Raw genomic sequence first — 25,129 nt, forward strand, 5'->3', positions numbered from 1 at the left:
AATTGGATTTTTTTTAAAAAAAAATACCGAACTTCTTATTAATATAATTAATGTAGTAGGCAATCGTCAGCATCGAGAAAGGGCTGGCATGTTAATGAGGATATACATAAGATTTTATTTAAATTAATAATAAAAGTATTTATATAATAAGTGAGTAAATTATTGGCCTGCTTCACATGGCAGCTTGCTGTGGTGATGAATATGATTCTTGTATATACAAAGACAAAAAAACTGTGTGTATACAGTATTGCATTGCTCAGAGAATCCCAGTTGAATTTGTTCTCTTGTGGGTGCCGTGTGATTGGGCTGGCTCTGTCATGCAGGAACGTGGGGCAAGTGTTGTCCCCAAGCCAATCAAAATCTGTTTTCAGAAAACAAAAAATGAACAAAATATTTAAAAACAAAAACTAGGGTTTGTTGTTGGTCAGGGCTCATCAAGTGAGAAGAAGCAAAAGCATGGACCACAAAAATCCCAGTTAAGAAATAAGAAACCCTAACAAATTGGTTTATCATGGGAGTCAGTTCTTGATAGAAAGAGACAAATTGAAAGATATTAATTATATAATTGAGACAACCAGTAAGCCAAGTTGGTGAATTTATTTTATTGCTATTAATATTTTAACTCCTTATAGGTATAGCTCATCATAATTCAATTAACAAAAAGCTAAAATCTGGCTATATGCATATAAATCTATGCAAGTAGGTGCCGTTTGAACCATTTAATTCTTCATTATTCCAACTTCATGAGGGGAATTTATTAGGCTCGAGTTTCTTCTAAGAATATCAATTTGAGGAAGAGAAAGTGGTCCATCATAAATATGAGAGAGGGAGACAGTCATCTTTGAAGAATAAACAAAGTGTTTTGAGCTAGATTGGCAACAGAAGAACAGTTGTAAATTAGTGAGAGTAGAGTGGATAGTATTAGTTGGCAACCATGGTCTTTTGAAGAAGTCCAAAGCCAGGAGCACTTTTGAGAGAGAGAGGGAGAGGGAAGCACTTTGAGATAAAAGAGAGAGAGAAATGTTGTTAGCATAGCAATAGTAGATTCTTAAAATGTCTCATCAAACATGAAAGGTCGGCGACTCTCTCGATGATCATTGGCCCATTTGATGAACACTTCACATCTTTTGTTTTGTATATATGTATCTGTAGTCTGTGAAACGTTTCTCAACTTGGAAAAGAAACTCTCCTCAATTTTGAAAGCCATCAAAAATGTCTAATCAATGTTATGACCTTTATCTAATTCTGCATGTTTGAGCACTCATTTTTAATTGAATTGAATGGAACTGAACAGTTCAGGTCATGACACCCACCAGATTTCAAAAAAGAGCTGGACTTTAAGCCTAAAAGAAAAGGCATGTATATGTTATGTTATTTGACCTTTCAACCTTACAAAAGAACAAAACTTCAAATCTTAAAAATTTATATACATGATTAATTTAATCAGACTTTCTAAAACCAATCTTTGTCCTTAATCATCCCGACATAATATGCTATAACCCTAGTTTATATTCTTCTTAGTCGATCTTTATCACCTTTTTGTAGGTTACATACCATAAATCCCTTTTGAGCCCCAAATTAAACATTCTAAGTTAAGCTGTCAAATTATTTGTCCATGTTCGTGACTTGCTTGCACATAGCTTTATCATCATATGATCACCTCAAATCAAATCTATGCGCGCACACACACGCACATATGAATGTGTGTGTGTGTGTGTGTAAAATTTGAAGACAAAAGGATGATCAACACATGATGGCAAGAGGTTGGAAGAACAGTGCAGTGGGAAATAAAGTGGATTCTGGAAAGAATGAAATCAGGCAAGGACAAACTTCTCTCTGCCATAGCAAACTCATGCCATAGCCAGAAGCCAACTCAAGTTAACTCTTTCTTAAGTCAATCGTAGCAATCCAGTGCTGTGTTGTTGTAGGATTTCCAGCAACTGTTCTTTTAGGTTAATAATCGTTGAGAAAGTTTTAAGTGGGGCTATTCTCACTCACTATGTCATCGTATATACGTGCTATAACATTCGTAAGAAGTGCATCTTTTAAAATTATGCAATAATGATGTCAATGAAGAAACACAAATTAAAGGATATAAAATAATTCTTTTGTGAAGATGTACTTATTTTGAAAAGGGAGTACACCGCTAAAAGATTGGGAAAAAAAAAAAAACACTCATTGTATTGAAAGTTGTGCTTCGTATTTTTTCCTTTTTGTGCATTGAATTTGTCTTCTAAATTCTAATAACATCCCTATGAGAGAATAACTATATAAATATAACGTATATGTGCTAGAATAAGTCTAGAATTCATCCTAAAAATTTGTTTGTTGATTAAAGGATTATAGATCTTTTAATTTTAAATATCATTTTAGATCTTTTCCGCAAGTACACAGTATACTTGTAAGTCTCTTCGTACTTCAAGGAAAAAAGATTTGTTGTGGAGGGAACCTTTTTTTCCGTAATAAGTAGCTGTTGTCACTATTTTTCGTCCTTTTTTTTTTACCCACTTGCCTTTACATGTTGAAATTTCTGCCAAAATGACGCTTCTATGAAATTTTTTAATGCCCCTTTCTTCACTTATGCCTAAGAACCAAAAAAAAATTGATCTTCTAATTAAATTAATTTCTTATTATACGATATATATATATATATATACTTTTTTCCGATACTATATAATACTTGAAAAATCAAATAGAAAAAAAAAATCTTAGTTTTGAAAATCAAAGGACTTTTATGACACAATGGTTCTCTGAAAATGGAAAGAAAAATTGGAAATGCATGTGATTCCAAAAATCTCTGTACAAATCTTACTTTCCCATTCCACATCCCTCTTCCTTATCCTTGCAAGATACTCATTTCCAATAAACATTTGCATAAATTTTGACATCCTAATCGTTTCTAGTTAATTATTCTAAAAATGTCTTGAATATTAAGTATAAATCAGCGACTGGATCTTTTACTTCATAATCACTTTCTCTTCTCCTTACAGAATGCTCCAAAAAATGGTTTCACTTTTCTGGACTCTAGTCTTTTCAAACATTCAAGACTGCATCGTGCAAAGGTACTCATTATTTCTCATTTATTTCCATATACATATATTGTAATCTTAATTTTTCAGTGTATAGCCTTGTCCTCTTGCTTTTCTTATTCCTTTTTTTTTTTAATTTAACAAATTAATAATGACAGTCAGAAAACATTTTGGACTTTGTGCACATAACATAAAAGTTTGTAATTGTTTGTTTTTCTTCCATGTATAGGAATGTAAATGAGGGGATGAAAATATTAAAAAGAGAGCCTATTACAACTTTTATAGAGTCTAATAATATCTGTAAGTGTTGGTGTTTGATTTTTTTTTCGTTCAAATATTTTCCATTAATTAATCTATTTGATTATTGTGAGGACATTGTTATAGATGTCCCATTCTTTCATTATATCAATGCCATTGCATTATGTTCGGACCATAATTGAACCAAATTGATAAGGTATATTTCCACCGATGAGTTACAATTTGCAATGCTTTTGATTGGTTGTTTGTGTAGGGAGGCTAGCTTTTCTTATATTTTTAAACTGGTTTTTGGATAAAAATTGAACGATGAATAAAAAATCAGGACACCGACTAGTTGTTTAACTAATAATCAATCAATGGACATTCATAATATGAATTTTCACAAAATTATGCAATCAAAAGTACAATTTCAAATTGAATAATTGTTGTGAATATTTCCTTTGGTGGGATTGTGATTGTGGGGGGTGGTATTATTTCTATCTTGCAAGCTAGTTGAATAAAATTTAACAAAAGTGCATATCACATTGTGAGGTGCGCAGGCTTCCCAAAAGAAACGGGTCATATTCGAAACGGGGTTCTAACCAGAAACGTTTCCGAGAAATGCGGCTGCCTGCCGCCTCTTTACTTTCCCATCACTTGGTTTTTGATTAAAAAATAAAAATGGAAGGAAACAAAACAAAAAGACTTTTAGCCAAAGTCTTTTTTAACTCTACAACTAAAAAAACTAAGCAGTTGTAGGTATTTGACCATTTGGATGTTATATGATTATGAAATAATTAAATCAAATTAATCGAGCAGCTAAACTTAATATAAAAAACCCCATTAATTTTAGTTTAAACAATTAAATCCTCACTCTGTCTCTTTCTCTCTCAATCTGGTTGCGTATTGAGAAGAGCTGTTTTGTATGAAAAGTCAGCGACTCTCTCTCTCTCTATCTCTCAAACACCATTTATCTTTAACAACAACAACAACAGCAGCTTTGTTTCAATCTTCAAAAACCTGTTTCTTTGTTTTCTTGCTTCCTAATAACCAAGACCCCATCTCCCCAGAAGAATTCTAATTACGCCTACTAATTATCTGCATGTTATTTTTTAAGCCTTGCTATTTATGTGCTTCACAAAAGCACAAGCTAGCTAGCTAGCTACTAGTTATAGCCTGCAGCCAGCTAGAGTAGCTAAATAGATGAAAGCCCTATTGAGTATTGACCCTCATCACTTGTTGTTTGATCATCACTAGTATGTGCAGCTTCTTTGGGGTAGAAATGGAGAATTATCAAGGGGATTTGACCGATATTATTCGAGCCGGCGGTCGACAAATTGGCAGTAATAATTCAGCTTCAGTTTCAGCTTCTTCATCATCAGCGTCTGTTGTTTCGGCCTCTGATCATCTTAATAACCCTTTGCCCACCTGGCAGTTTCCTTCCGATCCACTAAGCTTTTGTTCATCAATTGATGATAACAGAGAGAATCTTTTTGGTGATCCATTCTCTAACACGCGAGATCCGCTGCTTCACGAGCTGAACATACCCAACTCATCAGGCTATTACGCTCCACCACCACTACCACCAGCAGATAGAGTTGTTGATCATGAAGCAGCAACAGCGGCTTCTAATATTAATATTGGTCGTCGTCATCATCATCAGAGAGGACTTTTTCATGAAGATGAATTGAAGAGTCCTTGCAACATATTTTCGCGGATTCAGATCTCACCATCATCACAAAGTCCTAAGCAGCAGCCTGCTGTATCGCCATGTGAATCACCTGTGATAGCCGCTGCCGCGTCACCGAGGGGAATTAAGACGCCTGTTGTGGTTGCAAGCGACATGATTAATGCTAACAGCACCTCAAAAAGTTGTTTAGTTGACAACACCGGCCCTGCTCAGATCTCATCTCCGAGGAATCTGGGTATTAAGAGAAGGTCAGATTTATTATTTAATCTCTTTTTCACCTGTTGCTTGCATGAATTAACTAAAAACAAACTGGATTATTATTATTATTTATTTATTATTAAAGTATTACTTTACCCAGGGGGCTTATTAAATGTTGCTATGATGCCGGCTGTATTTAGAGAAATAATGAAATTTGTTGTATTTTCATAAAATCATGTATATATGAGGATCTGCAGCAATTAGGGTTTGGTATTAAGCACAAGAACAGTTGTTAGAGAGGGGGCGGGGTGTGATTTCAGGTGAGATTGCTCTCCTAGTCAAAATTTGAACACCAAAAGTGAATAACATATCTATCTTGATGATGTGTTTTTATCAACCTGAAAAAGGTAATCTAACTGTTGTCACAATAAGATTCACATACTTTGCTTTCATGTTGTTTTCAGAAAATACTTTTCCTTTTTCTTCTCTAACTAGCCTGGAAAGATAACCATGTATTGGTCGATTTGTTCTTCCAAATATGCCAACCTTTCCTCTTTCTTCAAGAGAAAAATATAGAGAACTTCGGCTAAAAATTAAAGTGAAAAGGTGATGAATATATGCCTCATGCATCCTCATGCTGATGTTATTACTGTTATTGTTATTTTTCTGAAATTAATTTCTGTTTGTGAGAAAATTGAAGAAACATACATGGTCGAATGTTCCAATTATTTACAGAGTTATTTTATACTGTTATTATAACACAGGAAGAGCCAGGCGAAGAAGGTGGTTTGTATTCCGGCACCGGCAGCAGCAAACAGCAGGTCCAGTGGAGAAGTTGTTCCTTCTGATTTATGGGCATGGAGAAAGTACGGACAGAAACCCATCAAAGGTTCGCCTTACCCAAGGTAACAAAACAAATATCCTTTTAGCTTTAGGTTTTTATTTTCTTGTTACAGAATAAACCTAAAGTACCTAATATGCATGATCGGTAATTATATAACTGATAAATCTTCTCTCTTTTTTACTTTTTCTGACAAACTTTAATTTGATGCTAAACTAGTTATGTTACTTTCTTAATTCATCATATGCTCAAGTAGTAATTAATCATCTTCAGCTATGAACATACTCTCTCTCTTTTTTAGTTTAAATTTATGGTTTTATGATATTGTAAATTGCTGAAAATTATTTTACAACATTGTAAAAGTTAAAAAAAATATGGATATTCACATTAGAAAAGGACTCATGTAATTATCAACTATAAATTTTTAGTATTTGATAGAATGATTATACTTAATAATATTTTATTTTGTTGATGTTTTGAAATACAAAAATTCAGGGGCTACTACAGATGCAGTAGCTCCAAAGGTTGCTCAGCAAGGAAACAAGTGGAGAGGAGCCGGACAGATCCAAACATGCTGGTGATTACTTACACCTCAGAGCATAACCATCCATGGCCAACACAGAGAAATGCTCTAGCTGGCTCAACAAGGTCTCAGCCATCAAAAGCTAATGCTGCTGCAAAGGGCTCAGTCTCACCAAGCTCTCATCAGCCACCTCAAAACACAACTACAAATAATAGTAACACAAAGGAAAATGTGAAAGAGAGCAGCAATGACACTACTACTTTGTCTCCTAGTAATAATAATTTTAATGCTGCACCAAGCTCAAGTACTTCTGTTAAGGAGGAGATTGAGGAGATTGAGAAGCCAATCGATGATGATCAAATGGAAGGTGCTGATCTTGATGAATTCAGTGAAGGGTTTTCTAGTTCTCATGAGATATACAAGCCTGCATTGCCTGACTCTAACCAATCTCATGAGGACTTCTTTGCTGATTTGGGAGAAATTGAAGCTGACCCTCTTAATCTTCTGTTCAGCCAAGGATTCAGTACTGGAGATCACGAGAATAAAGGAACCAGAGTTTTGGATCCATTTAATATCTTTGATTGGTCAGGGGACAACAACAATAACAATAGCAGCAGCAGCAACACTTCATTTGGAGAAACCAAGAGGGGTTTATGACAAGACCTTGAAGCAATTAAGCAAAGCAACAAAAGAAAAAAAAAACTTCATTTCCCACTTAAAAATATAGAGATTATATATATATTTTTTTATGTAAGTTGTTGGGGTGCTATTGCACTCAAGGTCATGCTATAAACCTTGTCATTCTGGTTTGATTTTCTTACCTAGGTGAGAGTTTTTCTTATCTACTTTTTATTTTTATAGTTCTTGTTATTTACCGGAAGAGTCAGTACCTTATATTAATTAGGAGAAAAGTGTAGTTTAAAAAAAGAAAAACAAATAAAAAGACGAGTGTTGGTTGATTGGGAGCAGAAGAAATGAGTCCCACATTCTCTTTTGGAATATTGGTGGATGGGACAGAAAGCTGAGAAACAGAAGGTTTCAACAGTTAAAACCAAGTACATCCATCGGACATGACTGGAAAGCTCAGAGAGAAAGTGATTGATTTAGGATGGGACTTGCCATTTCTTCTTTTCAAGTGGAACATAATTTAATATTTTCAAAAGCCCTACGCACCCTCTATCTTAGGGAGTTAGGGTCATCATCATAGAGGTATTCTCAAAATTACCTTACCCCTCGGGGGAAAAAAAATCCCCTTAAGTTTAATTGCTTTGATGCAAAGAAATAGAGAGAAGGTGATAAACGACTATTATGATACGGGAAAGAAAATGAAAAAAGAGATTGAAAAAAATAGAAAAAGCTTGACCTTTCTCATCAATCTTCTCTAGGGATGTGCACAGGAGAGAGATGGGAGAGAGAGACGCAAAAGCAATACAATTGCAAGCCTTGGGTTCCTCAGCTTTGTTATTATCCCATCCATTCAGTCTTTGTTTATTTCTTGAAGTCTTAGGCATTGGAGGATTGTTTTTGCATTAATATATATATATATATATATATATATATATGTATGTATGTATGTATGTATGTGAAGAAACGTTTCCATTCAAGATTTTAGATTTTATTAAAATTTTAAAAAATTATTAATCTATATAATTTAATAGTATTTTTTAATTTTAAGAAAGTTCAGGATTTTAAATTAGATCAATACTCTATAAACGTGTGTATATATAGTCATAATCTAATAAGAATCTCTTAAGTTATTAAAATAAAGAATAAATTGAAGATAAATAAAACGCATAGTAGTATATTTTGCCCTATAGTGAATTGAAGTATGTATTTTTCTTATTTTTTAACTTATCTCTTACTCTAATATCTTAAAAGGATCTCTCATTGGAAAATTATTTTATCTGTGTATATATAAACACACACTCAAATATAATTGGAAAATTATTCTATCGATGTGTGTATATAAAACACACACTCAAATATAATTTTGCATATATTTTAGTTCAACAATTACTTAAATAAATTAATAAATTACTTATTAGGTAAAAGAGAATGCATGTTTCATTTCTAACAAATGTCATATTTATCACTTATAACTTTATTAGATTTTTAATCACTTGTTTCATCTCTCCCACTAAAAGTAAGTATGAAAAGTTAATTTTTTTTAATTAATATACTATTCTACCCTCTCTTATAAGATTTTATGACATTTCTAAGTAGTTTGATACCAAAATTACAGAGGACATGAAAAGCATTAGTTCTGTGTAATTACCATTCAATCTTATCTCTAATCATTGGCTTCTCTTCTTAATTCACCGCTAATTATGATGGATCAAGTCTCAACTGATCAAGATTTTGTCATTTTATCACGTGAAGGGCCATTATTTTTTTTGCAGTTGAGTGTGCATGCATTGGATAGATTTGTTTCCTGCTATCTCTACGGCCGAATATTTTAATCAAATCAAAATTGATGAAAATTTTAATGACATTTTTAAGTTAGATGATAATTAACTTACGTCAACACAATACCCAAATTGAAATTGTTCTCTCTTTCTGGTAATTGTACTTTTTATTTAGAATGAACTGATTTGATACCAATAGCTGCAATCTCTTTGAACTTCACTAGAGATAAAAAAAGTAAATAAATAAATTCCAAAATTTATCTCCTTTATCATTTGTAAATCATATATTATCATTATCTTCGTCAGAGAATCTTGAATACACACCATACTCTAAGATAATTTTAATGAATAGTTCATATACAGACATAATATTCATAAGATAAATATGTTATAATATTAAAAAAAATCGAAGACTTAAAAAGTAAACAACTATACATATGAGTCATATGACCATAGCTTGTACTTAATTCATCAGCAGTAAGTTGTTCACTTATAATTAGTTTACATCAACATGCTAGGTAAAGTTCAATTTACTCCTACTGAGAATGATAATTTTTAAATTATTCTGAAAAATGTGAAAATATTAATTTACTTTATTTATTTAAAAAATGGTAAAAAAAATAAATTCATCAGCATGCCCTCCATTTTCCTTATTTTGTTAGAGTTGGACTATTAATACCCCTCCAAAATTCTATTGAAACCCATTTTTCAATTATATTCCATTTAATACCAAAAATACCCTTCTTTCTAAATGACCACTCTTTTCATTTATGAATTTTTCAGTTTCTTATAATTTTCTCACTCTTTTCAGTCTTAACATTTATATTTCTCTCTTCAAACCTTCTTTATTATTTAACTAGAAAATAGAACCGCGCTTCACGCGGCTTTGAAAAAAGAATTTAGTATTATCTTTTTTTCTTACTTTACACTTGATGAAACTGATAAAAAATATGAGTTGATTTTTTTTTTAAGATGAGCCAGCCTTATAAAAAATAAAAAAAGCTATTGGCCAGCAATACAAATAAAGAAGCAACGCAATATAAAGAATAAAATGAGAGAATATATTATAGAGTGATTTTATTCATTCCAATTATGTATGTACAAAACAAAAAGATGAGTTCTCCTTTTATAGTTACATAATCACTCCATGAAATTAATGAAAAATTATGGATCATAATTCCTTGTGAGATAGTGGGAGTTATAGGGAAGCTAAATGTTGCTAATGGGAGATAGTAGAGAGACTAAGAGATATATGTTATGAACATCTACATTTATTTTAATAAATTCATAACACTCTCCCTTGGATGTTCATTATAAAGAATATACCTCATTAAAATCTTTATATAATTGTTATTGTGTAATAACAATCAAATTAATTATGAGAAGATGAAAAGCCAAATTTAAAAGAAAATTTCTCTATTTATTAGATAATAGAGAATATACAAAGATGAGAAATGGTGATGCCACATCACCTCCTTAAGTCCCAGCGTTATATATATACTAGAAAATAGAACCGCGCTTCATGCGGCTTTGAAAAAAGAATTTAGTATTATCTTTTTTTCTTACTTTACACTTGATGAAACTGATAAAAAATATGAATTGATTTTTTTTTAAGATGAGACATCCTTATAAAAAACAAAAAAAGCTATTAGCCAGCAATACAAATAAAGAAGCAACGCAAGATAAAGAATAAAATGAGAGAATATATTATAGAGTGAATTTATTCATTTCAATTGTGTGTGTACAAAACAAAAAGATGAGCTCTCCTTTTATAGTTACATAATCACTCCATGAAATTAATGAAAAATTATGGATCATAATTCATTGTGAGATAGTAGGAGTTATAAGGAAGCTAAAGGTTGCTAACGGGAGATAGTGGGGAGACTAAGAGATATATCTTATGAACATCTACATTTATTTTAATAAATTCATAACACTCCCCCTTGGATGTTCATTACAAAGAATATGCATCATTAAAACTTTTACATAATTATTATTGTATAATAAAAATCAAATTAATTATGAGAAGATGAAAAGCCAAATCTAAAAGAAAATTTCTCTATTTATTAGATAATAGAGAATATACAAATATGAGAAATAGTGATGCCACATCACCTCCTCAAGTCCCAGCTTTATATATATATATATATAGATATATATGGATAGATAAATATAGATTTCTAAAAAAAATATAAAAGAAAAGTAAGAAAAACATTATACTTAGAAAATAATGAGTATTTTATGGGTGTAATACAATTTTATCATACATATAAATTTTGGGTTCATTGGGTTCAGCAATTAGTTTGAGAATCCTTAAAAAACTAGTTGCAATGGGATAAAATTTTATTTATTTTATTTTTCTACTATGTTGTATCTTAATTAAGTTGTTATGTTCGTCACAAAAATTTTGTTTTGGCTTAGAGGATTACTTCTCAAATTCAAATAATTTTAATGATAATAAAAAAATTTATATTGTGCAAGCAAAATAAAATTGAGGAGAGAAAGAAAATATAAATGGTTTAATTCTATTTATATTTGTCCTTAAATGTAATTGTTATATAACAGGAGTTTTATGAGATTAATGAAGGGGTGTCAATAGTCCAACTCATCTTCTTAATGGAAATGAGAATAAATTGAAGTTTTCACACTTTTAGAGATAAACTGAAGATTGTCATATTATCTAAGGATAAATTTAAATATACCAGGGATGAATTGAATTTTTTTCTATGATAATATATGTATAGTGTAGAATTAGCATTTAGTTAAAGAAATCATCAATCATTTTTTTCACCATGTAAGTTGAGAAGATCTTTTACTCCATTTCAATGGAAACCCATATAAACAAATACAATATTCTTTACTTTTTCAAAAACATTTTTCATAAACTCAATTTTTTCCCGTGATAATATATGTACAGTGTAGAATTAGCATTTAGTTAAAGAAATCATCAATCATTTTTTTCACCATGCAAGTTGAGAAGATCTTTTACTCCATTTCAATGGAAACCCATATAAACAAATACAATATTCTTTACTTTTTCAATTTTTTTTTCATAAACTCAATTTTTTCCTATGACAATATATATGTACAGTGTAGAATTAGCATTTAGTTAAAGAAATCATCAATCATTTTTTTCACCATGTAAGTTGAGAAGATCTTTTACTCCATTTCAATGGAAACCCATATAAACAAATACAATATTCTTTACTTTTTCAAAAACATTTTTCATAAACTCAGTATCTGTTAAAAGAAGGTCGCTCTAGTCGACATCTAATAATTTCAAATTATTAGAGTAAATTTTGAATTATCATCATGAAATGTAATCTTTAGAATACTTCTTAAACTATTGTAAATTTTTACTTACTCTTGTTTTTATTTAAAAGATAAAGGAAAAATAAGGACTATTTAATAATAAAAAATTGTCTTTTAATAAAAATAGATGGTAAGTTTAAATTTATAATACTTTGACAAATATTTGAAAAATTATCATTTTTTGAGGGTGTAATCCAAAATCAACTCAAATTATTAGCACCATAGTTTAAAAACTTTTTCTCTATTCAGATTTCATATGCTGGAGCTATCAATGCAACAAATATTTGACTTCATTTTTTCCTGCTAACACATTTCAACTGCTGACATTACGGCTTTGGAATCTTTATCCCTCCTTGGGTAATTGAAGCAAATTCTACGGATCAGGAAACAGTGACCCTAAGTTCTGTCAAATCCATCAACTTTAATGAAATTTTCACATCAATACAATTCAAGTCACTTCAATGGAGAAAAAAAATGAACAGTCTAAAGTTCTACTCATCAGTTTTGGTTTTTATTTTATTTTATTTTATTTTTTTGCCCTTCCCTGATTTATGGGATGAGAGTCATTATACACACGAAGGAAATCTGGGTGCAATTGGAGGATATGGGAGGCACCGTATTTAATGAATTTTGAAAAGAAAGCAATGGAATTTGTTGATGACGTTCATAAAAGCTTCATCACTATATTCTCTCTGCCATCATCGTAATCTTAAAAAACATGTGCATGACAATCATTTGTAGTCTTGATGCCTGGTCATAAAATTTTTAAGTGCAAGTTGTCGCATCAATTACAATGGTGATTAAAGGATTTTTCTGCAACGTTATGATAGGACTGGCAACATAGTCATCAATCCCGACATGAATTTCGTTTCATGTGTTATTAGGTAGATAAAAATTAACATGAATAATAATTGTGTTAATGTTAAGGAGATTTCAACTCATGAATATGTTTACGAACAAGTATATGTGTCGTGTGCCAACTTATTTATAATTTAATTAAGAATAATGTTGACATATTTTTCGTATTTCGAATTATTATCTAACTCCTCTCTTTTTTTTTAATAAAATGTATTAAATAAGTAAACACGATTTAACACGTTTAATAAAATGATAGGAATTCATTTTAATTTTTTAAATTATTAATTTATGAGTGGTATTTATATTAGTTTAATTTCAACAATCTTGGATGACATGAATTATCACCCGCAGTTGTGATGGGTCAATTTGTGATATTGACTCCGAATAGGCTCGACAAAAACACCTTTTTAGGTAATTTACAGGACGAACGCAATATTTTATTAAATTCACTACTATTTTCATATTTAAAGTTGTTGGTTACAAGTTACTAATTTCTGTTTGTTAATAAAACTCGTTGATCGTGACAACTCCACGAGATTATTCAATCCCCATCCTTTGATAATAATAAGATGACAAACATTTAATTCCAAAAAAAAAAGATGACAAACATTGGAAGAAAATTATCATAATGCTGATTATTTCAACCCATTAAAATACTTTTTAAGCTTAATTATTTATAAAATATTTTTTTACAAAATTCTATATAAAGAAATTACTGATAAGTACAAGGCACAATTATTCAGGAATGTAATTACTTTTTTACATCTATTTATAGTAAACTGCAATTCTCTTCATTTTCTTTCTCTTATCAAAATATAGAGGATCATCTTCTAATCTAAACTCTCCTGAATTTTTAAAAATCTTATTTCACATGTTTTTTAGTATTAGTGTATGATTATGATTTAATTACTTTTATTGTTTAATTTATTAACCACTAATTACTCGAGTGAGTTTACTCAAGAGAAAAATTAGATTATAAAATGATCCTGATGTCAATTAAATTGTTCCAAGCATAAGAAACTTAAAAAAAAAAGTTTAAGAATAAGAAAGGTAAATAATTAAACTCTTGACCAATGGAGGAGGTGAAAATATTGGTCGTGTGTAGTAGGTTGCCCTCCATTTTCAATACAATACTCATGATTGTCATAGCTTTTTAAATTGAGCGAAACCAATTGCAGAGGACTATTCTTAGAAAGAAAATTATATATTTTGTTTTCTAAGAGATCCTCCATTTCATAAGAATGATGTAAGTAACCTTATCATGTTTATAGCTATTAGAGAGATCAAAATGAATGATGTCAATTTGCAGTTTTGAACCAATGTTTGAAAAAACAAAATTGAAAAGTGAAAACGAAGAAGATGAGAATAGCGGGTGTAAAAGTTAGGGTACTTTTGGCGTTTACAGAGGTGCGTAGCGTAAAATTTTTATTTTTAAGTTTTAACGATTTGTTTATTGAGAAAGCGAGTGTGAAAATAAATTTTGTGGGTGAAATTTTAAATCATATCACAAACAGTTATAGAAATAATATTGTAAAGTATCTAGTTAAAATTTAAAGCTTCCTAAAATTAAAAATAATGACAAAGACGTTAAAAGTACTCGGGCCCATTTAAGGCCGAAGAACTCGGCATTTGGCATTTTGATTACTAAAACAAACAACGAAAAATACAAACGACTAGCGTCATCGTTTTACGACAAGTCGTCTATACGGAGAGGTTACATTCTCCCACGATGTGCTGCCGTCTTTTGCGTTTTTTATCCAGATCAAAAGGAACTTGTCTTACTTTTTTTCCGGAAGATTTTTGTAATCATGTTTTAGCCTGTAACTTGTATCATCATTCAATTTTATCTCTCGAGGCTTTTCTTCCTAGCCTAATGAATTTTCTTCTTTAAAGAGTTTCAGTTTATGATCCATTTATTAGCCAAAATAATGGGACGAGCCAGAGAAAATAAATTAGTTTGGGAAAGCTGTTATGAGATCTTTAGCGTTAAACATTTTCCTATTGCTCTTTAATCCTTCTCATTAATGCCTATGGCATTCTCTCAATTCCAAAACGTCTTGCAAGTTGCAACCAGGTGGGTGTAGAATTATACTGTACTAAAACTAAAAGCTCCAGAACTATTTTACCTTTTTCAACTACTAGGCATAGATATTAGCTTATTTCCTATCATTTTAGCGGAGAACTAGAATGAGGTAGATAGACAATTCTTTGATGGTTGCTTATGAGGTCAATTCGGTGGGCCGAACTCTAGTGATAGAGGTCTGATCAGTTGAATCTCAAGTTGTAAGGGCCCATTGGGACTGTTACCCTGAAAGGGATGTTGCCATTGTGGCCGATTCAAGTGCCGGTGGCCCACTGCCAGGTCAGGATCCATTGGGAGGGACAATCGCCTGGGTAGTGGTTGGCACTCTTATCGAGCATCAAATGCTGCCCTTAATCAGCGTAAGATCCTTGCTTTGCATTTTGGATACTGAAGCAATTGATGCTTCTTGATCACTTCCCAAGCTTTGAAACATAGGACACTACCACTCGTGTAATCCTTTTTCGTTGGCCTATTGAATGCAATCAACTCAAGGGCTTCATATGCTTAACTGGTTTTCAGTGAAGTTACGGATGTTGTTCTATCTCATTCAAAGATTTTTTTTTTTTTTTGGGGGGGGGGGGGGGGATACAAGGAATAAATGTAACGAGTACTTATGATCCCCTCAAAAATGGGACTCTCTTTTATGCAGGGATTCTATTATAACAAGTATCTGTAGCATGATCTTATCTGCCCTTGTGTTGTGATTAAATATGACTGTAAATATGTATCTGTGCGAGTATCTCTATATATATTCTGCTGTATTTTTCAGATTAAATAAACAGAGTAGACACAAACAGACACTGTCGACAGAATCTTCAAATTCCCTAAAAGGTTAATGCAAATTCGGAACATGTTGTCGCATTACTCCTAGTTTCCCTTGAATGACATCTGTTTCGTGGCAACTGGATGGGTATGAACACTTTGTCACATATTCTCAGATAAATCAGTAAATGGTTTTGTACTGACATTTCTTCCATTGATGGATGTGCCTGATCAAATATGCTTGCATCTTGGCCCTGTACAGAAAGAGTTAAGCTGATATTCGGTTACCTGTTGATTTGCATTGGTGTAGTGCTCTCTGCAGTGCAGTAGTACTATAATTTACTTTATACCTGTTGATATATACATGTTTTTTTGGTATTGTTCCAGTGACAAATCATTGTTCAACTGAACTGATGTATTGCAATAACAAAAACTGTGCCAGTGGAATTTGGTCGAAATAAAACGATCCAGTTTACATACATTCTGTTGCATGTGGATACTGGATAGTGATCTTTTAGAGATTTAACGTTCCAGAGCCAGAGGGCAAGTTTTTCATCGAAGAGTTCTCAGTGCAGAAGCTCTTAAACATCATCAACAGTGCAAAGAGCCCTGACGACGGCATGAGATGGTCAAGGAATTCTCTTTGGAAGTCCACATTATTCCTTTTGCATATGCAATTCAAAGCAATTTGGTGAAGAATGAAGATGAAAACTTGTGTGTCTTCAATATCGGCACACCTCAGACTCAGTTGATTGAGCTACCTGCTTGTTGAGCATTTCTCATATTTTCTAGTATCTGATTTAGGTGCTTGAATTATAAATTCGGTTGTAAGAGCAGGACTCCTTTATTATTAACCTTTAAAAGAGACCACCTATAATATAATAAAGGAGTTAGATTATTTGAACCCATTAAACTCAATTTTACTTTTTTTATTATTTAAATGTCCATAAAATAAATTACAATCGTTAACGATAAATTATAATTAAATAAAAGTTTCTCTTTGAATCCGTGTCTCTACCTCTACATGTTATTCGAGTCAACTTATAATTAGATAGTAGATTTTTTTTTTTTTTTCAAATGAGTGGAGAGAGGACAACTTATGACTTCTACATGCATATTATAAATGCAGCCATTGTATATTGGAACATCTAAAAAGGTTGGAATATAAATTCATAACTTGAAATTTATATTCTTATATTTGTATATATAAACAACACCATTTAAAACTTTTCCTGTTGGAGATTGAGAAGCATAACATCATAAAAATTAAATGTTAAAAGGAGAGTAGCGCTTTTAACACCTCCTTAAAACACTTCTTTTAAATTTTATTTTCTAAAATATCCTTAGTTTATTTTCACAAAACAAACACATGAATTAAAATAAACCATTTTGTCATAAAAGTTTACTTTAAAATGAGTATTTATTTTAAGGATTATAAAAGGACTTGTGATATTTGTCCTCCTTTATTTATCGGAGCAGCCCTCACTTTTTAATTTACTCATCTATTTTTAAAATTACCCTCATTAAAAATTCAAAATAAATAATTTTTTTAACTTATTATTTTCCTCTCTTTTACGCACTTTTTCTATTTCTCTTAGAAATCAGCATCATGTCAAATATTAAGAAGTTTTGTTGTTGAATTTCTGATTCTTTATCTGGGCATTCTTGAAACATTCATTAGGAATGAGATTTTATGTGGTGAAAATTAGTGATCTATGTTTAGAGCATAGTATTTTGATCTATTTATTTTCGCATCTTTTTTCTGATGCTTCATCAATTTCAGTTCTCATCATAATCCTCAAGTTAAAGCAAAATTTCAATGGATGGTTATAGTTGGTTCAGTTGATTAAAAATATATTTTTAATTTAATGTTATATGATTAGATATTGGGAATTCTGTTCATATGAATGACTTATGAGAAATAATGACAACAATAATAGCAACACACAACCACGATAAGATTTATCCTCATAACTTTGACATGACATTATTATTATTATTATTAGGATTACTATTGCTGTAACAAAAGGTAGGGTCTGATTAGACAGTCCATGTACCACATTGCAAGTAGAGTTTTATTGAGATTTATCAGCTCTCCATACTACGTTTTTTTATCTTCAATTCCTTGAGCTTCGAATAGAAAATTTTAGGGAATCCTGCCAAAAGAAACAAGAAGCACAGAATATGATCATTTACTTTGGACTCGCAGCTCAAAAATGATAGTGTGTTTAACATCTTTTAAACCAAACAAGAAAACAAGAATTTAATTAATTATCTACTCACGTTTCACAGTTGGTGGCGGTGGAGACGGGGAAGCCAACTTTGATGCCGCAGGCGCTTGGAATTTTGCTCAAGAACCTGTCCTGAACCCCCAATGACCTGGCTCCGGCCTTCAAGCATCGGCAAATAGCCTTTTTGTCATCAACTGTTTTCACACTCTGAGAAAGCTGTTGCAGCCCGCTGCAGCATGCTGAAGTCGGCGTTGGAGCCTTGCCCGTAGCGAACCCAAAGCATGCAGCTGCTTTGGCGTCGACTGTGCCGCATGCAATGGCTGCCTCGCTCACATTTGCGAGGAAGAAGATGAGAGACACCATGGAAACCATGGAGAAGAAGAGGTTCTTCATTGTTAAATGGCAAAGTAGTTCTCGTAATAAGCTCTTGAAAAGTGCTTTTAGGTATCTTGTAAGCACTTTTGCTTGCTGAATGCTGATGGAGAATGAAGTGGGAGAGTGAAGTGTTTATATAGGGAAGCATTATTGAGGGTACTCTTGGGAATTTGTGAGGATCAAAGTTTTGAGTGTCCCTATGAGATTTGGGAAATTTACACCAATAACCATAAAAATTTTGGTTTTTTCTATCTTAACCTCTCAGATAAATTTCTATCAACATTAGCTATAAAAGAACCTTTAAGACCAAACTACCCCTCACTCTCATCTCCCTTTTCCTCTTTCTCTTGCCTTCTTCTCTCCAGTTCTCTCCTAATTTTAGCATCCACCGCTTTCTTCTTCTTCTTCTCTCTCCTGTAATCTTCGTAATCGTTCGGTCTAGCGGGGTCGTACTCCTCGATTACGGTCGAAGTGACGCTGACCAATGCCGGTTGCGGCAGCGCTACCACGTCATTGGGGGAAGGTGGCGAACAAAGAAGAAGGGACTGGCAAAAACAAACACAACAAGCTGCTGTTTAATGCCGTGGAGGAATTGTCTTTGTAAAATGGCTCAATAACAAGATAAAAATGGGTTGAGCCATGTTCCTAGAACTCTTCTTAAAGTTAATCGGAGCACTTATGGCTATGCCTTCCTTGATAATTCCATAATCTGCAACATTTATAACAGTTGATCCCAAGAGTTGACCTTTAACGTGCTTCTCCTTTCCAGTTTCATACAAGTATATCCCTAAGTAATTCTTCTGAAAACTATCATTAGCAATGCCTTTTTTTTATGCCTCCCCATATAAAGTAACCTGAAGAGGACCTCCACAAATGAGTAGCCAAATGAATAATACGAGCTAAATATATAATCCAACCCAGTTCCACAAAAGAAAAAAAAAAGAAAAAGTCTTACCTTGAATTAAAGCTTAGTTGCAATCTAATAAGTTGATGACTTTATAGCATCGGATCCAGTAAAAAGCGACTAGAAATCAAACAAACAATAAGCAAAGCTCCAAAAGCTGCAGAAAGCAACTACTTAAAGAAACAAAGTGAAAGATCAAAGCTTTAAAGAATGGAAATGCAGATTACTTTGTACAATTTTGGAAGAGTAACTACGACTGAAAGAGAAATTAAAGGACTAAGAAGAACAAGAATGTTGTTGGTGCCTTGGAAGGCAACCTGTCGCACCAAGCCTTGGTATGACAGGCACCTGTTGCACCAAGGCTTGGTGTGACAGGCTGCAACAAGCAAAGCTCCAGAAGCTGCAGAAAGCAACTACTTAAAGAAACAAAGTGAAAGATCAAAGCTTTAAAGAATGGAAATGCAGATTACTTTGTACAGTTTTGGAAGAGTAACTACGACTGAAAGAGAAATTAAAGGACTAAGAAGAATAAGAATGTTGTTGGTGCCTGTCATACCATGCTTCGTGCGACAGGTGCCTGTCGCACTAAGTTTCGTGCGACAGGTGTTTATCGCACCAAGTTTTTTTTTTTGTTTGTAAAGAATGGTAATTTGGGGAGAAAAACGTGTGTTTGGCTAATGTTGGTAGAAAAAAATTGAGAGGGTTAATTGTGAAAATTATAAAAATTTTATGGTTATTTTTATAAATTTCCCATGAGATTTTGGTGAATGATCAATTGCTAATTGTTTCATTGAGGTTGGTGATGATACATAGCAAGAAAGTGACAGTACATTTGAAATCAACCAAAAATCTCAGGACGTCCTGAATTTCGACCGTCTGGGAAAGTGAAACTTTTTCATCTTCTTAGATTTGCAAAATATATATATTTTTTTCTTAAATTTGTCTATCTACTATTAAGTTATCAAAGTGAGAGTAGATTTTCTTTAAAACTGAACTATCTTGATTTGGGCTTCGAGACGTGGGTATGTCACTATAGAATTTAAATCTAATAGTGACATGACTTGTGTTGACTTAGTTTTATATATATGTGTGTGTATCTCATAATTATCGATCATAATTTAAAATTTTCTAATTTTGAAATTTAAAGAATTTGATGTTCCTAATGAGTTTTTAAATAGTTTTGGCTATAACATACTCATTTAAAGTGATTTTAATGATAATATTTTATTGTTACTCAAAGTTGATTTTTTTTTGGGGAGAATAAATTAGCATATTTGGTTGAATTTTAAAAAAGTATTTTATAAAAAAATTAATGATTGCGAAGGAAGCTGCCGTGCTTGTCTATATTGCTCCACGACTGCTATTAAGATAACTGGAAGAGAAAAAAAATTAAGCAAACCCTAGTCCTCAGTCGTATCATGACCATCCAGAGTTGAAAACTAGTTATCTAAAGAGCGTATACGATCAAGATTAAAAAAAAAAATCCATGAACTCTGTTTATTAGCAAGTAAAGAACAATTTCACACTGCAAGAAATGAAAAATCTAGTACAAAATTTTCTCTTTTCGTTAAAGCATTACAGATTCAATAACATTTCGGATGACAATTGACTGCCACTAACTGTGTTAATCATAAGTTGGTGGGTATAGCACTTGAAAGAGATCAAATAGATTTTGGGGAAGTTTTAGCACATCTTCAAGCATTTTGTGAAGATTGAGCTTGAGAAGTTGTCATCTAGTGATTCAATTATTAATGAACATTGAAATCATTAACTATTTCAAAAAATGAAAGACAAAGCTTCTTTTTCTCAATAGCAGTTTATCCATAAACCAAAATATTTGAGGATTTATGCAAAAAGAAACTCCCAAAGCATGGAGAAACCAATTATAGCTCAACAATGAGAGTTCATGGAGAAGTTCCTGGCAGATGATGAGATGAAGGCAAACAACTGCTCATAAGTTTACTTGGATAGATTTCCCTTTGTACGTAGTAGACTTTCTCTTGCCTGTAAAGAAAAGGTATGGAGAATATTAAACATCATCAAATTTGCTTTTTAGTTTGCATAACCCTTAACAAAAAAGAACACACTAAAACCTTCTACCTATGCGTTTCCTCCAAACCCCTGAATTTCCTTAAAGGTAAATGCTGATTCAAGAGGCACCAATAAACCTCACCAACATTGTAATGAACTTTGGCATCGACTTACAGAAAGAAGGGCGCCATCAAAAGATTGATGTTTTGTAACTCAAGTAAAAGAAGTTACCAGTAGAAAGAAAGAGCACACATCAGATGTGTGGAATGCAGTGAAACTAACAAATCAGGCGAGACAACTAGAAACATGCTCCAGACTAACACTTAGATTTTATTTGGTCTATATCAGAGGGTTATGGTCAATGCATCATCGTTTATAGATATATTCTGAGGATGACCATATAACATGCATTCCATAAGAGAGAGCAAAGAGACAGATCTTCATATGATATAAGCAGCACAAACATGCAAAGTCTTGTCCCGATACAGACTACAATGATCACTCTAAAACTGTAGCTGGTACACACGGAGGTAGAGAAAGAAAAATTGAAGTTCTTTAGTAGTGGAAAAAATCCAGTAAATCTAGCTCTCAAATGACTGATTCTCATTCACCATCCACTTTAAATTCATCATTCAAATATCTATCCTGATGGATCAAGATATAACTCCCAAATGTGAAGAATAAACAGCTCAGCACTTCATAGAACTGGCAATTTGATAAAGCATTGAACGCATACAATGAAAAATTTTCCAGGCTGAGAACACGGGTACTCCTCTTCGGTTTTCAGCTTCAACAAAGAATAACAGTGAGGAAAAATCTTTAGCCAGTGCCAGTAATCAGTTTGGAGTCAAATGCAACAAACTCTTGAGCAACCAAGACCTGTTGAGCTGATAAAAGTTTAGGTTAATACAAATCTATTGGATCATAAATGGTCCTATAAGATGTTCCATTATGATGAAATCTACTGGATCATAAATAGTCCTCAATTATCATCCACTGTAAGGCTTACATCACATTCTTATACTCAACCGAAGCTATAAGCTGAATCCTTGATATAATGCGATTCTCTGATAGCCCTCAAGATCTCATCTTCCAAAAGAAGAATAGATATTGGCCAGAAGTGAATAAGAGGCCAAATTCTGAGGGTCCAAGTGGAAGAGTCCTTCTGCAGCCCTTTTTGCTAACCTCACATTAGAATGAACTTGGCAAGAACTTACAAGATCCCCCCACAACATGATCATCTTTGTATGGCATCAAGCATTTCTGCATCATAGCAACGACCAGCTCAACCTAGACAGTTAATCATGCTAGTAAAATGATCAATAATGGCTTCACTTCATGATCGTGCTCCATTGAGTAGAAGATTTCAACCCTTGCATCTACCAATCCTGAATGGCTGCAAGGAGTCAATATAGCGACAAAGGTTACACCATCATGTTTAACACCTGATGCAATTATGTCCTTGCAAAGACTAATAGCCTGCTCTACATACCCATTCTCTGCATATCCATGTATCATCTCATTCCAAGTGACTGTTTTTTCTAGGCATCATATAAAAAAACTGTCTGGCTGCATTGATACCACTACAATTACAATAAATATCGATTGGAGCACTCCCCACAAAAATATCATTATCGTATCCATCTTTCACTATCTGGGCAAGAACATGTCTCCCTTGAAATGAGGAAGATAATTTTGCACAAGAACTCATCACAGTTGTAAAGGGGAATTGAGTAGGGTACACCCCTTTTTGTCATGGATGCCTAAAGATTGTGAAAGATTCTGTCCAGATAATTGAGTGAAAGATCTGGAATCATTGAATTCCAACGAACAATAACTAGTTCAGGCATTTTATGGTTTATACATTCTGCAAATTCATTTTTCTGGCACTTAAGAATAAATTCCCATCAGTCCCCCGGCAATATATTTGTCAATACAAGAAGCAGACTTGAGTGAGGCAGCATGGACCTATTTTCCAGCTTCCAGAAACGCCATTACTCCTCATGAGCTGAGTAATAGCCAAAGTAGCCCAGAGAGCTAACTCCCCTGAAAACTGCATTTCCCTGAAAATCTTTATTGCTTCTTATGGTTCTCATTATGGGAATAGCAGAGAGCGTAGCATTCCATGAACTCACACTAGGATTTTGTATGCTATTGAACATTTTTCTTTCTGTCTCAATATCCCTAGACCTAACAAAGTCACAAGCAAATTAATATAAGTAGCCTCCTTCGATAAAATGATGCAACAAACTTGCAGATGCATGGTAAAACAATGCACCTACATATTTCTTATGTCCCTACTTTTTGGTCTTATTGTCCTTCTTCATGCTCTTCTTCCTAGCTTTCTTTATTTCATCTGGTCCTCTTCCTCCACCACCTCATCTTTTGTCTCATTTCCCCAGTAGGCCACGAACTTCTTCACGTTGGTATAAGCAGGGCTCGCTTCGGCGGTCATCTGGACCACTTGAGAAGCCGCCCCTATAATCCCGGCAATAGTCGCACCAACAATACCAACCGAAGGCAAAGTCCAGTTTGGATTCACGATACCAAATACCCACCAAACGACTATGGGAATCGCGAGTAGGATCAAAAGCATATAGTCGGGCTCAAGGATTTTATTCATAATCTCTTCCTCTTGAGAGTCCACTTCGACAATGAGACATTTTCCCACAACCATAACCGCATAGGCCAGGAGCGCCATTTCTGCCTTGGTAATATCACCAGGCTTCCACTCATCGGACTCTGCCCACTTTGCAGGAGGAGGCCTGCTTCTCTCACCTTTTCTTTGTCAACAAAAACATTTTCTTCCCTTTCAGGCTTCTCAAGAACCGAGTCTTTTTCCTTGGTGAAAGAGAGTAGTCTAGACTATTGCATGTGGAATTAAATTAAATAAAAAATACTAGTTAGTAGTCCACACTATTGTATGTGGAATTAAATTAAAAATATTAGTTAGTAAAATGACCCAGCTAGCTCAACCTGCATATCTTGGCCTAGGGTATTGCATGTGGAATTAAATTTTGTGAACAAATTTTAGTTAGTCTTATACAAATATACATGATATGATTATTATTTTAATATTTGAATTTCAATGGGTTGTTATTTACAATGTAATATGAGTTGAGTGAAATTTTTAGAATATTATTGAATGTTTACATGATAAAGATCGTTCTAATTTGGCCCGCTTAGTATGCGGGTTCTTATTGATTTGACGCTTAATTACATAATAGTAGAACTTTAAACTAACAAGATCTGTCGTATAATTGGCAACTTAATAAAGAGAAATAATTGGTAAATTAAAAAAAAAGAGGCAAATGAGAAATAAAGAGAAATAATAGCAAAATTAACAAAAGTACTGATCCATTAAAAGAAAAGAAAAGGAAAGGAAAAAAGCACGGTACAACAAACTTTCATATCAAATGCTTGGTAAAATGCAACAACAAACTTGTAGATCAGATGCATGGTAAAACGATGCACCTACATATTTCTTCTGTCCCTTCTTTTTTATCTTCTTATCCTTCTTCATACTCGTCTTCCTGGCCTTCTTTACTTCTTTTGGTCCTCCTCCTCCTCCTTTGTCTCATTTCTCTAGTAGGCCACAAACTTTTTCATGTTGGTATAAGCAGGGCCCGCTTCGGCGGTCAACTAGACCA

General features: G+C 32.9%; 2 protein-coding genes across 2 annotated transcripts; one reads left to right on the forward strand and one right to left on the reverse strand.

Annotated features, from left to right (window-relative positions):
- Positions 1 to 4,161: 4,161 nt before the first annotated feature.
- On the forward strand, positions 4,162 to 7,236 carry LOC18052115 (probable WRKY transcription factor 14). Its single transcript, XM_006448754.2, has 3 exons — positions 4,162 to 5,204; positions 5,919 to 6,059; positions 6,491 to 7,236. The coding sequence occupies exons 1-3, from the start codon at positions 4,525 to 4,527 to the stop codon at positions 7,173 to 7,175; spliced, it is 1,506 nt and encodes a 501-aa protein (XP_006448817.1). The 5' UTR covers positions 4,162 to 4,524; the 3' UTR covers positions 7,176 to 7,236.
- A 10,690-nt stretch (positions 7,237 to 17,926) lies between these two features.
- Positions 17,927 to 18,634, reverse strand: LOC18052116 (non-specific lipid-transfer protein D, cotyledon-specific isoform). Its single transcript, XM_006448755.2, has 2 exons — positions 18,222 to 18,634; positions 17,927 to 18,094 (listed from the first exon to the last, which is right to left on the reverse strand). The coding sequence occupies exons 1-2, from the start codon at positions 18,560 to 18,562 to the stop codon at positions 18,085 to 18,087; spliced, it is 351 nt and encodes a 116-aa protein (XP_006448818.1). The 5' UTR covers positions 18,563 to 18,634; the 3' UTR covers positions 17,927 to 18,084.
- Between the last annotated feature and the right edge of the window lie 6,495 nt (positions 18,635 to 25,129).

Source organism: Citrus clementina, unplaced genomic scaffold (assembly GCF_000493195.1).
Source record: "Citrus clementina cultivar Clemenules unplaced genomic scaffold, Citrus_clementina_v1.0 scaffold_2, whole genome shotgun sequence".
Classification (NCBI taxonomy): Eukaryota; Viridiplantae; Streptophyta; class Magnoliopsida; order Sapindales; family Rutaceae; genus Citrus; species Citrus x clementina.

Bases quoted from the DNA above. Each gene is read 5' to 3' on its own strand.
- LOC18052115 (XM_006448754.2), top strand. From the start codon at position 4,525: ATGTGCAGCTTCTTTGGGGTAGAAATGGAGAATTATCAAGGGGATTTG. The intron at 5,205-5,918 runs GTCAGATTTATT...ATTATAACACAG, and splicing joins AATCTGGGTATTAAGAGAAG to GAAGAGCCAGGCGAAGAAGG. The intron at 6,060-6,490 runs GTAACAAAACAA...ACAAAAATTCAG, and splicing joins AAAGGTTCGCCTTACCCAAG to GGGCTACTACAGATGCAGTA.
- LOC18052116 (XM_006448755.2), bottom strand. From the start codon at position 18,562: ATGAAGAACCTCTTCTTCTCCATGGTTTCCATGGTGTCTCTCATCTTC.